Below are 14,062 nucleotides of genomic sequence, written 5' to 3' on the forward strand. Positions count from 1 at the left end.
GCTATTTCCTGTAAAAGAAAGAAAGGGCTTGAGTTTTCTTAGAACTTTTTGGACTTAGGCTGGTTTCCTATGGAAATTACCCTCATTGCAATCTCTGTGTCTCTCTTCAGTTTCCCTTGCAATAGCTTTTCAAAATGTTGGTTGAATTTATTCAGATTGGACAGGGGAGAAAAGGTCTCAAAGATATTATCCTTGTATGAGTTTCATAAAAATAGGCATCCAGAAAGATGAGACTGAGTGATTAGTACTCCCACCAAAGGAAAAAAAGGCACTGTAGGCTCAAGACATTATTAAACAGCTGAGAGTCCATGAAATCAGAAGAGCTGATGGAGGTGGAGACCTCAGAGTTCCCCTGAGGATTGGGGGTTTACAACAGAACCATGGGCAACAGGATGGAGGAAGTACAAGAAGATTTAGAGAAAGACATTCCCCAAACATCTGACTCTCAAACTTCCTCCTGAAAAATCTAAAAGTTTAGTTCATCTTTTACATCTATCCTAATATCTGCTGCAGCATTCCTAGTGTCAGTGGATAATTGATATCTGGTGGCCCCACAGTGCCAGGGCACCTTCATCTGCCAAGGAAAGCAGGATCCCAGCCCAAAATTAATGTTTGTGTTTGCATTTCCTACACCCAGAGAGCAGATCTTGGTATGTGTTGGACAAACAGGTACATGACCACAAGCAGCTGGCATAGCAAGCACCAAATGTTTCCCATTCCTGAGCACCTTCTGTCCATAGGGGACCATGGCTGTCCTGAGTTTGAGGCCAGGTGATCTTCAGCCTGTCTTGGGCAAAGCCAAGTGAGGCAGTGCCACAGAAATTCCTACAGAAATTTCCATTCTCAGTGGTTTTCCTGGAGATAGGATCTCTCTGACTCCCTTGCCATCACCCCTGCCTTTGAGTGTCATTCAGCAATTCAAACAAAGAGGATCCATCATCTCGTGGGTAGTGATGTGCTGGTGTGCAGCTCCTCAGAGTAGGTGCAGGAATCCCTAATTTTTGTCCAGGATAAGTGGATGGAAATAGGGCTGCATTCTTTCTTCCAGCAGAACTGGATGCATTTGTGATCAGGGAGGCCCCTGGAGCTTTTTGGAAAAGCAGTTCTGTGAGCAGTAGAGCTGCTGAGAGCTGGTTGCCTGTGATTTATGTCTCATGATTAGGTTATCTGGAATTTAATATGTTCCTAGTGCTAGTTAAAGTATCCTCAATAATGTCTCTCTCTTAGGTGGAGTCTCTTGTGCCCAAGAAAACTGTGATCACAAGAGCAGGAAAATATTACAGCCTTACTCCTCTCCTTGCCTACCTGCTTTTAGGAAACTTGTAAGAACACAAAACTTTAGAGGCAAGTGCAGTGCCAAATCAGGTTGAAAACACTCATAAACTCTCAGAGACAGACAGAAGAATAAATATGTGTGTCACAACTGCATCAGCCTGATTTCTTAGGGAGCCAAGCATGGCAGTGGATGGCAAAATAAAGTAAATGTCAGTTCCAATGAAAGCAGTAATGGTCATGTGTGAGCAGATGAGCTACAGATTCTGAACAGCTCTCACTGCCATTCATTCTGCCTGTGCTTGGCTAGGAATTTATCCATGGATATTTCTGGGATCTGGGGTTGGAAGTGCAGCGTGTCCTTATGTGCCAGAAGTAATTTTCTGAGATTTGGAGAGGTTGTGCAAGTTAAGTGGGGAGGCAGAGCCAGAACTACATATGGGTGTGTTATAATCCAGCCACAATCAGTTCAGAGGAGCCCATGTGTGATCACAGGCTTGCTCACCTACCCCAGTGCCTCTAGAAAAGCTCTTCCCATCACAGTCCATAACACCTGGTGACTGCTGGGCAGAGCTTTATTGACCTGATTGTTTTATCCTGTCCTCAGAGACAGCTGGATTGTCCCTGCCTTGCTCCTGAAGAACCCTTACTGTAAATACCTTCTTAAAGGTGTTTCTGTTGGGGGTCATGTTGTGCCTCTGCCTGTGTTTTCATCAATGTGCTTCAGTCAAGGTGGAGAAATATTTAGAACCTGGTGCATGTTAGTTTTAATTGGAGAGGAGAGAAAGTGCAGCATGACTGGGTCCTTGGGGAAATGCTGAATTTCTACAGCTGATCCTTTGAAAGATCTCAGCAGTTTTAGAGAGAGAAGAACTGTGAATGAAGCAGCCAAGAGGTGGAGGAACAGCTGAGAAAATGCCAGCCAAGAGAGTGTGGGAACTGTGCTCAGAGATTTGTCATGTTTGGACCTGATCCAAATGAACCAAAAGCAGTGTGAGACTTTTCTACTCACTGCAATGACTTTGCTATTAGCAGACCCTTTCAGGAATCCTCTCATTTCAATGCTAAGAAGAAGGTGGTTCCTGTGTCTACGTGGCAATTTGTCAAAAACAGTTTTGGCACGTGGGCAGTGCTGGAGCAGAAGTCTGAAGCATGGAAATGCTGAGGATATCATCACTGCAGGAGGAGCAGGGTGTTGGTGGCTGATCCCCATCCTCTTCAAAGCCCTTTGGCCATGTCCTGTGTGAATTCCATACCCAGGACTAGCAGTTTGACATTGTAAATCATTAATAAAAAAATCATGGCTATTGATTAGAGTGAGAGGCAAAAGGTGATGGGGAGAAAGCTCAAGTATGGTCCTGTCAAGGAAGACTTGGGACTTCAAATAAGCTGGGTTTCCTCTGCTTCCCCAGTGAATTACTTTGCCAATGGTTAAAAACCATTTCAGCATGATTTATGTGTTCCATCTGGGTACTGTGCAGTGGTAGCAGCACTGACCCACAACTTGAGCCTGTCTCAGTTGCAATTACTGGGAAAAAAATCCCTTTAAATTCAGAAAATCAGTAATTGAGTCTTAAGACACTTAAAATGTTACTATCAGTGGAAATGCACCTGCCCTGATTGCTCTGTGTTCAGGTCACATGTTTCAGCTCAGCAGCTCTCAAAATTTCCAATATATTCACCACCTACATGCTCAGATCTCGAGATGTCTAAGTCATGAATATTTTTATTTCTTTTCAAATAAGTCATGGCAGCCCTTGTTCTGGAGACAACCTTACCAAAAAAAGTAGCTGTAACTAAAGTATTTGCTGTAGCTGGGAACTGTACAGAGATTAATTAAAACAGTGAGTTCAGGCTCACTGAGAAGTTTCTCAGATTTGGGAACTAAAATCTTCAGTGCTGGGATTCACCTCAAAATAAATGGATTTCAAAAGCTTGAGCTAAACCTCAGATATTTCTGGGATCTAGGAAAAAAAAAGTTTTGTTTAGAGGCCATGATGAAAGTTTCTATTTACATATTTACTACTTTTGAAGTAGTTTCTCCCCTGTGTAGGACTGTGGTCCCTTGGTAGATCTGCAGAACCCCTTTGCAGGAGGTTAATCAATACATGGCACAAAACAGCACTGCAGTCAGTGCTCCAAGTGCACAGACCTGAAGGGTGGGATTATACTTTATTTTCTGTGAGTATCCTGTAACAAAGTGGTGCCAGGGCTTGTTTAAATTGCCTGGGCTGTGTCACCCCCATATCTCCATCGAGCTGGTGTCTGATAGGGATGAGGCAGGCAGCTCATGGGGCACAGTGGCAGCTTGACTTCCACTCTGTGAGCTCTCACTGTCAGCACAGCAATGGTGCCATGAACCATTAGTGATAATGTGGTGTTTTAGCTGGGGGGAAGAGGTGCCTCTTGAAACCTCATTTCAGCCTTCCACGCTCCCCATTCCAGCACTCTATTTATTGAGAGAGGTTAATAGATTATTTATCCAGCCATTATCAGAGAGCACACTCTGTTTCTGTGGCTGGCCTCTCCTGTTCTGTCACTGTCATAAGCTACTCAATTAGAAAAGGGAAAAAAAAAAAAAAGTATGTAACAGGTAACTATGGTTACCTGTGATGTGGGTTTTTAAGAAGTGCTCAGAAACCTAGTGGCAACAGAGTTTGGAAGTTCAAAGCTGTAATTTATTCAAGAACTCTCTTGAATCAGGGTATCAAAGGCATTTAGAATAGATTCAGAATTTTTTTTTTGTGGAACAGTGTTGCAGTCCTGAGCAGGAGCTGGGGTACAGACTGACTGCTTGCTCTGCTCACGTGGGAAGAAAACAGGAGAGGGTAAATATGCCCTTGTTCCACTCCTCTCCTGGTAACCCTGGCACTGGAATTGTTGGGAAAGTGGTGGTTTCTGAAAGCAGTGCTTCCATTGTCCTGTTACTTCCCTATTTACCTGAAATGGTGATTTTAAAAGTGGTGAAAATACAGAGCCCCAAAGCTTCAGGGGCATCTTTCAAACAAAGGTGCCTACCTCAGAAATTCAGCTTCTATCATGTTGTTTGCTCAGAAAAGAAAATAAAATCCCCCATGCTTCATTTAATGAGGACACAGGATAGTGCTAGCAGCTTTTAATTGGACAGAAAGTGCCCTATGAAACACGTGTCTTGAGGTAAAAAAATTCACTTCTCAATTGTTTCAGGGGGAGCAGTGGAATTCTGTATTGGAATTCTGTACATATTGGCCTTTTGCAAAGCAGGGAGATGTTGTGGGCTCCTCCTGTGGGATTTCTGTCTGAGCACACCAGATAGTGCCACCACAGTAACACCTGTAGGGATATCCTGTATCAACTCCCCCCATCTTCCTGAAAATGATAAATTGTCAAGCTCACCACAGTTCAGTTTCTCTTTCTGCTCCGTGGGCACTGCCCAAGAGAAGGGGAGAGTAATTTCACTGCCCAAAACCACTGCCTGAACCAAACCAGCCAAGAACACAGGGTGCAGGAAAGATCTCTTTTGTCACATATTTTATTACCATAACATGGTAAGATGAATAAGATGAATACTGGGAAACCTTGCACCCATTGCATGGCATGCCAGTTTATCAGCACACTTCCAGTGGAAAATTATCTGCTACAGGGTCAGGAGTCATTTCCCAAGAAAGCTGTCTAAAAAAAAAAAAAGAGTTTGTAATTAAGGGAAGGCATTGACTCAACCCTCTGTTTGAAGTTTGCTGGATCCTACCTTCACACAGGTGCTTTTGCTTTGCTCCAAGTTCATTTCCTAGTAGAGAAACTCTGAAGACTCTGAATGCTTCCCCCAGTTCTTGAAACACTCAGCATGTAATTTGTTAAGGGTGCAGAAAGTTGGGGCTATTGCAGTTCAGCCAGGTGCAGGGCATGGCCATGGTTTGGAGTGGTGGAGAGTTCCCAGTGTTTGCAGTGGGGCTGTGCTTGTATCTGTTAATCTGGACATTCCTTATTAATAGGCTGCACACTTCATTGATTTTTAATTAATTTCTGAAGAGACACAGAGGATAAGTGCTGCAGCCCACAGACAGCTCTGTACTTAACTGCAGTCCACATCTCTATTGATTGCCTGCCTAAGGAGCAGAAGTAATCCATTTTAGATACACTTTCTTGGAGAGACTGAATGCACTGCACAATGCACTCTCCCAGCTGTAATTGCATTGGCAAGAGGTCAGTGCTGGCTGGGGGGAAAGCAGCCCAGTGTTCAAGTTTGCTGCTATGGGCTGCCTTCCAGGAAAGCCAAGTGATCTCCCTGGTGGGCAGTTTGGAGCTACAGCATCAGCAAAGCACTGGTCACAGCTCCCCCATCACAGTTGCACTGGGAGCTCCTTTGTTACAGGCTGCTTTCAGCCTTCAGGAGCTGGAGCTAGTCTAACTGAAGCAATTAATGTAAGGGAGAAGAATGGCATTCAGAAAGCCTGTTCAGATTGATACCTCTCTTTGGTTGCCACTTTGAAAAAGCATCAAACACTTTCCAGGAGTATGTGATCCACTGGGAGCTGAAACCTGAAGTCTCTGAGCACTGCCCAGATCAGCAGACAGGCATGTTCCTTCTGCTGGCATGTGTAGCACAGATTACTATGATTTGCTTTTGAAACAGCAATTTGAAACAGCCTTTGTCATAAGGACTGTGATCCTGCCAGTCTCTAAACTGTAGTTACTTTGCAGTAAATGTTATTGCCCAGCAAGGAGAGTTTTGCAGTAATGGGTTTGTTATTTAGGCAGTTAGTTCTTGTTTAAAGGCCTCTTTCACAGAAAAAGGTGGTGCTGGTGCAGTTGCAGAACTGCACAAAGTGCACTGGTGCTACACTTATTGTAAGCACAGCTTCAGGCTGCAATTCCTCTCTCCTCCTTGGGCTGCAGTCCCCTGAGCTGTGGTTTTCTTCAGAGCTGATGGGAGAACATCCCATCCTTTCCAGCTCTTTGGGAATAAGGGAGAGTACTGCAGTCTGTCCTCACAGCCACAGTCCCAGGGGGCTGGGACACCTGGTCCAGGTGAAGGGGTAACACAGGTAAGGTATGACCTACCAGAATTCTAGGGGTGACACAGCCAGAATGACCCAATTCACCCACTGAATGGAGAATGTTAATTGCAAAATGGAGATTAGGAGGAGTCTCAAAGTATGAACTTTGCAGCAGCTGCCCAGATGTGCCTGTAGGTGGGACCAGAACTCAGAGCCACATCCACTGTGTCCAGTATTGAAATAAATACCTGCTCTGCATCTCATTGCTTAGGCTACTTAATGTATTTATGTAACACCTTTCATCAGAACCTTTCTATTCAGCACCACCTAATCCAGCAAGCTGCATAATTTGAGGGAGCCTGGGAGAGAGCTCATCTTTCCACAGGAGTTCAGACCAAGGAGGTGTTTGATGCTGCAGTGGAACAAACTCCCCTTCTGGTGTTGCCTGAGGAGCTTCAGCACCTACCCAGGATAGGGAGCTTCATTTCAAGGGCCCCACAAGCTCAGAATTGAGAACCAGCCAATGCAGCAGTGACCCACTTACCTGTGCTGTGAGGGGGTGAGATGACATTCCTGAGATGTTAATTTAGGATTGGAGTGGGTCTGGGCCCATCAAAATGTCTGCTCAGTCCAGTCAATTAAGCATTGAAATGTCATAAGCTTATGAAATTGCTTCTCCTCTCATTTCTTTCCACTCTTTCTCCCTTTATGAATCACCTGTCATTTTGGAATAGACAGCATTTTTTTCCTGTAATTCTCATCTAATCAGCCTCATAGCCTCTTTCCCTTCACTTTGGCTTCTTGAGATTGTTTCACCCTGTTGTACTTTAGCAACATCTTTATTTTGTGTCCTGGGATGGAGTTCAGCAGTGTAGTAAATCAGGCTTTTGGACTCCTATTTCTGGAACAAATAAACTGCAGCTGGTACAAGGTGCAAAGCAAATATCTGGTGCTGACTTCTTTTTTATCCAGACTTGTTCTTTTGATGTGCAACTGGCACTTTTATATTGCCACAGATAGTGTGTGTCCTCCTCTGATTGGTATGAAGCCAGCTCATCCCAATTTTGTTCTTCAGCTGAGCAGACAGAATCTGTACTTCTGGGTGAGCCACAAGTGCAGAGATGTGAGACTGACCTGTGTTTAAAATACCACTGCTCTTTTCACAGCAGAACTAGCTCAAGTTGCCTGTGCTGGAGTTGGATTTTCACTGGTTGTCTTTCCATGGGGACAGTAATCCAGCTGCACTGGGATCCCATCTCTTGAGTCAAGATCTTGAGAAAAGATTCAGCAAAGTCCCAGCAGGACTGTGAGGAGAATGCTGCTACCAGCAGTGTCCCCTCTGCTCGTGTCACACCTGCTCAGATGCAGATCTGGCAAAGTTGCTGTCATCCCACCCTGCTCATGTGGAAGGACCAAAGCAACTGTAGGCAAATCCAGCTGGTTGTATCATCTTTGTCTCCTGAAAATGGCCAGCTTAAGATAAAAGCACTTTTACCCTGAGATCCAGCTTGCCACACATTAGCAGCACATTGCTTCAAATTTAAACTGGAGAGAAGTAAAACCTTGAGACAGCTTGTCAAGTGAGCAGGAGATGGGAAGAAATCCATTGCTATCACATAAGCTTTCTCTGTCTGCCCAAGAGAATTGAATTGGACTCCTGAATATTTGGGCTCACAGCACAGCCCAGGGTGCAGGACTGGTTGTCTCCAGCCAGCTTCACCAGGGCTGGCAGAGCTGCAGGAATCCTTGGCAGGTGTGTTATCCCACCTCTGCAGCTGAGTCAGGCATCTCAGAGCAGTGCATCTTTCCCTCCCTCTGCTCTCTGGATGAGTGTGGCTGCTCCTGACAACAAAGGGCACAGTGGTTTCCTTGACAGTGTATTTAGCCCCAGGCAAAATTACACCTTTTCCATGGGGTGTGCAGGGGAAAAAATGATCATTGGAGGCTCTCTGCAGTGATTCACATTATTAAGCAAGCCTTGGGTTATTAGGATGGTAAGAGAGCAGTCTCCAAGGCTGCAGATTAATGTCCATGAGAATTGAGTTGGACTGGAAATTTCCTTCCTTCATGTACCTGAAGAATGAATTTGATGAATCTGCCATGTGTGCTGGCTTTGGTGGGTGGAAGTTATTATTAAAGAAAAACAGGCTGCTCTTAATTCCTGGGTGAGGTAAGATCAACATGTCCTCAATTTAGGGAAACAATTATGTTTGGTGTAGAAAACAAGCAAAAGTCACACTGAAAAAAGCATTTATGGGAGTTAGCTGTGAGCTGGTATTGCTGGAGATCTTGAGGCAGGTAAAGGTCTTTAAACTTGCTTTTTAAATTTAATTTGTTCTTGCAAAATGATGTCTTGCATCGTGGAGACAAAAGATGTGTTAAACTTCAGTGATTCAACACTGAAATTCAGTTCATCTCTAGCAATTATCCCAAAAGGACTTTGCATTTAATGACTTACATACCTGTTTGAATTCTGTCCCGAGTAATAAACATCTTTTTTTTTTCTGGAGATGAAATCAAGGCACGTGAGTGGAAGATCTTTCATGCAGTTCAGAGCTGAGCATTTCCTGCACAGTAGCTTTTGAAACAAATCCAGAAGCATCCTCAGCAGGGAGGTGGGACTCCAAAAAGTCCAGAAAAGTGAAAGAAAACAAATTACAGCATCTGAAATAATCTGTGCTTATACCTCTGACACTCTGAGCTGTTCAGATGGAGGCTGTGCTCAAAACCTTCCCTCAAACTGGGAGGCAAATTACAGCAGTAGCAGAATAATAAATATAATATGCTTATAATAAATTAAGGGAACAGCAAACTATGGCCACAGCTTCAAGGCAGATCTCAGGACAAACCCATGACTTGCCAAAAAAACTTCATTTTCCTTTTTTAAAAAATCCTTTTATTCTCCTATTCCCTTCACCAGCCCAGCTTTGGTGATACTTCCACAGCACTGGAAATCCTACAACTTTATGAACCTAATTTGGTGTTTTCTACACTGAAGTTCAGCACTTGGAAAGATCAGAATTCTGTCCCAGATCATTATCTTCTCTTGTCCCATGGAGTTTTTGACACAAAGTCTCCTTTCCACTGTCCCACTTCAGTTTATTGCCAGCACACTTTCTCATTTTCAAATCTGATATTTTTCTTGTGAGAAGAGCAAACCTGACTGTACCTGAAGTGACAATTCCAAAGCTGTCACAGTGCCAGAGAATTTATAAACACTCCTTAATAAAATTGCAAAAGATCTTTTTTTATAGCTCTTAATGAATAACTTTTAGTCTATTCATCTCATAAAATGTCCTTCTGGTGTTGTCTCATGGGTTTTTTGGGTGGGGATGCCACCAGCTGTGTATTTTTTATCATACTTCTGTATCATATTAAAAGATTAAAGATTTATATAGAGCTTTTTTCCTGCCAGGTTCAAAACTGTCTCCAGATAGTGGTAATACATGTTTAGACAGTATTGCTGCAGTGAATACTGCAGGATTCCCTTTTTTAGATTCTTTTTCTTCCACTTGGATATCCTCAGTTATTGAAAATGTACACATATATACCTTTTCATTTATACTTCTGCCACCCACATTTAAAGCTTGTTGATAGGATATCAGGAAAATGAAACATATTTACACTGAGTATTCTCAAGAGGATTTAAATTTCTGCAGACCATTGGCTCTGCAGTGGATTTTGTAGCTGCCAACCCCTGCAAGGGCTGATTTTAGCTTTTGGATTATACAGGTGGGAGACAGCCCTGAGCAGGTTGTTTGACAGAGGTGAAGCAAACTGTGTGATGATGCACAGGCAGATATTTCTTCAACATCCTAAAGTGTTAGCCTACAAGTTTAAAAAAAAAAAAAAAACTACTTGAAATTAGAGACAGTAAAATAAAACGAAACAGGCATGGTTAAGAATTTGGTTTTGCAACTCTTTCAGTGAAGTTTTTGCACACCTTACCATCCATTCCTGCCATCATTAACTAGATAAAGGATGCTAAAGCCTTGGTACAGGTCATCTGTTTTGATTTTGACAAGACAAATTCTGTTTTGGCCAAAAGAAATTGGCATTATTTTCATATTGTTTCAGTGCTGATAGGTACAAATTAATCTATTAAAGATTATAATTTTATTTGGGCCTGATATATTCTGGTGCCAGCAGAATTTCTTCATCTACTGGTATCATGGTGTGATTCTTGTGTGGACTCTCAATTGTTTAGCCCATGAGATTTATTTGTCTTTTTCTTACAGTGCTTTTAATTTGATGTCAAAAAACACTGATGTCAAAAAACATTATTCTTTTAAAGACTTACAATTCTGATGGCCAAAAGCCTAAAATGCTGATTTGCACATGGCAGGAGGGTGTGCTTCTAAAGAATAACTTCAGTTTCTTTATGCCAAAGAGTGCCTGTGTCCTCTTTCAAAGCCAGTGTTTATGCCAAACATTCTCCCACATATTTTCAAAGCTTTTACTTTATGCACTGAAATTTTTCACTAAAAATCAGTTTAGGGTGCTTTTTGTGTTAGACATCCACTTTCATAGAGTCCTGGAGGTGGAGGGGAGCTCAGAGCCATTCCTTGGGCAGCCAGAGACCATGGGATGCAGCTTGTGTGGGACAGGTACCTGTGAGCTCCTCAGGCTGTGAAGGAATAATAAAAGCTGGCCCATGGCACTGACTAATCTGCTTATTTTAATCACTACATGTGACTCTCTGAATTACCATCTGTATTATGGGATAACATGATCTCTTTGCTATGCAGCAATGACTTTTTAAAAATTATCATACATATATTATATAGAGCTAATATATTAAGGGATGCCTTAAAGGCAATTGTCAAGTGTGTGATTTCATCTCCAAGTTCTGATAATGGTGGTTAATGTCATAAATGCCTTTTAATGAAATTATAGGCTTGTAACCCTGCCCAACTATCCTTTGTGTGTCACATAATTAATAAGGCCAAGCCTTGGTGTTGATCTCAGTGTCACAAAGCATTGTGCAAATTTCCATACTGATGGTAGATGGTTAGTCTCCCATCAGAATAAAAATAAGGTCAAGGCCAGGCAGTTTGAGTGTATGTTACCTTATCTTTAAAGGCAGCTGGATGGGCTTGTTAACAGAATATACTTCTAACAGAATATATATGCTCATCTAAAAAGGGCCATTGATCTATTGCCTTATTATAATACTACAGGCAATATTTTAAGGGAGTGAAAAGGTGAGGGAGTTGCAGCACTTGGAATAAAGAATTGTTTCCCTTCTAATCCACTGAGGATAGTGAAAATTTGTGACCAACTTAAAAACCATTTGAAGATGGAAAAGAATCTTTATCTTGAATTAAAGACACTTGTCTGGAATGTAACAGAGCTGGGATTGTTTCCCAATGTGCTCTTATTTCTGGGGGGCTTTGGCTAAATTTATCATTTTTTATGGTCACCAGATTTCCTGTCTGAAGAACAAGGGCTGTAATACTTCTTTTCTTTGTTTCACAGATTTTAAGCTTGCTGAAACAAAAGAGTTATTTATATGTTATTTTGTTGTTTTTTTTTTTCCTTTGGTAATTGAATCTTATAGAACCTGGACTAACTCAAGGTCATCTGTTCAGAGCAAGAGCAATGTTGGACTTGTGACCTCTAGATTATTTTCTCCTGATTGAACCAGCCATTTTACATGTCACCAGTGAAAGTTAGCTCCCAAAAAAGCATGTAAGACTTAGTAGCATGATTGTGCTGTTGTTGTTCCTTCAGGGAATGATGTACCTGGAAGAGAGGAGGCTCGTGCACCGGGACCTGGCAGCCCGTAATGTCCTGGTGAAATCACCCAACCACGTGAAAATCACTGACTTTGGCTTGGCCAGGCTTCTGGAAGGGGATGAAAAGGAGTATAATGCTGATGGGGGAAAGGTGAGTGCTGGAGGTAAATCTACCATGAAGTTCTTTCTCAGGTCAGTGTGTCCCTGTGGGGCTGTTACCTGTGTGAGAGAGTCTGACTTGGAAGAACTGTGCTGGGAAAGCACACATAAAAGCTGATCATTTTTTTGCACAGGAGCTTCTCCAGGCACTGAAATATAATTGCAGGAACAGTTTTCACACTCAGAATTAGGTTTTTTTTCACGTGCTCCAGTTTGTGTCTTGTTTTGAAGACTTCAGTTCAATGAGTGATGGATGTTCTGGGGCATTCCTGCCCAGCCTCTTTCTCTGGCCACTACACACCTCAATAATGCAGTCCCATTTTCCCAGACAAGCAATATTTGTGAAAACAAAAGGCAAGGCCACAGAACATGATGATTTAGCTCTTCTATCACTTTGGAAGAGCCTGTGTGTGTTGTCTTGTGTCCCCCTCTCCAGTACCATGTTGAATGCCAGGCCACTAAAAGCCAGCTCAAGGATAATTTTGAAACCAGATATTTTCCCCTATTACTTTCCAGCAAACCACACCATGGCCTTGTAGTGCCTTACCTCATTTCTGCCAATTTCAGATTAATGCATGATAAAATTCAGAAGGCAGTAAGTACGTGGTGCTTCTGGCTGCTCCCTAAACATCTTGAAATTCCCCATTTCAGTGTGTCACAGAATCCCAAAGGATTTGCTTCACCTGTCATTCCTTCTCCTGGCTGTTCAGTTTGGTTTCTGTCTCCTGTCTGTGTGTTTTTGTGCTAATTCATGCCCTTGTCTGGGACAAGCAGCTGTTGCCAGTGGGATGAGCTGCTGCCTTGTTTGTGTGGCTGCTGCCCTTGGATCACCTGGGCAGGTCAGGGAGGTGAAGAGCTTGAGAGGAGCCACCAGTGCCATCCCATTTCCCCATGGAAAGACACCTCCTGTCAGGAAATGTGGAGTTTGGCAGCTTTCCTGATTCCTTCATCTCTGTGATCCTCTTCTCAGTAACCCCTCAGCCTCTTCCCCCCACCTGACAGCGAGTGACAGAAAAAGAGCTGATCCTTGCAAACCAGCTGTTTCCTGCCAGCTGTGGCTTGGGATTGTTACCCTGCTGAGAGCTCTGGAGTAGGATTTATGTCAGATGTATCACTCCTCAGGTCCAGAAAAGCATCCTGTGAAATCCAAAGGACATTGGTAGCATCAAGTTGTATTGAGAGCATGCTAAGGGTGGTCTGGACTGGAAAATCAAGTGGTTGTCAACAGAGCTGGTGCAGGTTTCATCCTGGCAGGTTTTCAAGTCCAGACTGGGCAAATCTCTGAGTAACTTGGCTTAATCTCCCAGGCAGCTGGACCTGCTGTGAAGCTGAGGTGGGACTGAATCACTTCCAAGTTGAGTTACCCCAATGAACAAGGCAGCTTTGCTCCTTCAGCAACTGTTCACACCTGGGATGCACTGGGAATGAAAGCAATGCACTTCTGCAGAGTTTAGTGGGGGAGGATGAACTGTCTTTGCAAGAGTTAAGGCAGTCTTTATCACAAGGTGCTATTTTTGCCATAACTCTATAGGCTATGTTCATTAGTGAACTTCATGGAAGGTGGTTTCATAAGGGTTTGAATGAAGACACAGCCTCTGCTTTTACACCCACCACCTGCTCAGACTTTGCCTGCAGTTACTCATCCCTTTGGTTTATTCCAGTACCTCTTCCATAGCTCCAAATTGGAGGCAAGTCCCTGCCAGGTAAAAATCTCCAGTGTTTGTCCATCAGGAATTCACAGACTGGCAGCTCAGGAATGGGAAACACCATGAATTCCATTTTAGCAGGAACTGGAGAGGGTGGGCTGCAATGCAGGAATGAAGTTTGGTTTTACTCTTCTCTGTCAGAAGAGATGAGCTCACCCTGAGGCTGATTCACTGACACAGGAATGAAAGTGGGACTGCTGGCTTGCTTTGG

The 14,062-nt window shown here is 43.1% G+C and overlaps 1 protein-coding gene across 2 annotated transcripts in view; it reads left to right on the top strand.

Annotated features, from left to right (window-relative positions):
* ERBB4 (erb-b2 receptor tyrosine kinase 4) overlaps positions 1 to 14,062 on the top strand; it is a 525,424-nt gene that overhangs the window by 482,989 nt on the left and 28,373 nt on the right. For both annotated transcript variants that reach the window (XM_056496724.1, XM_056496723.1), the window contains exon 21: positions 11,982 to 12,137. In XM_056496724.1, the coding sequence (XP_056352699.1) occupies positions 11,982 to 12,137 (156 nt within the window). The remainder of the gene's footprint in view (positions 1 to 11,981; positions 12,138 to 14,062) is intronic.

The sequence above is a fragment of the Oenanthe melanoleuca genome, chromosome 7 (assembly GCF_029582105.1).
Source record: "Oenanthe melanoleuca isolate GR-GAL-2019-014 chromosome 7, OMel1.0, whole genome shotgun sequence".
Lineage (NCBI taxonomy): Eukaryota > Metazoa > Chordata > Aves > Passeriformes > Muscicapidae > Oenanthe > Oenanthe melanoleuca.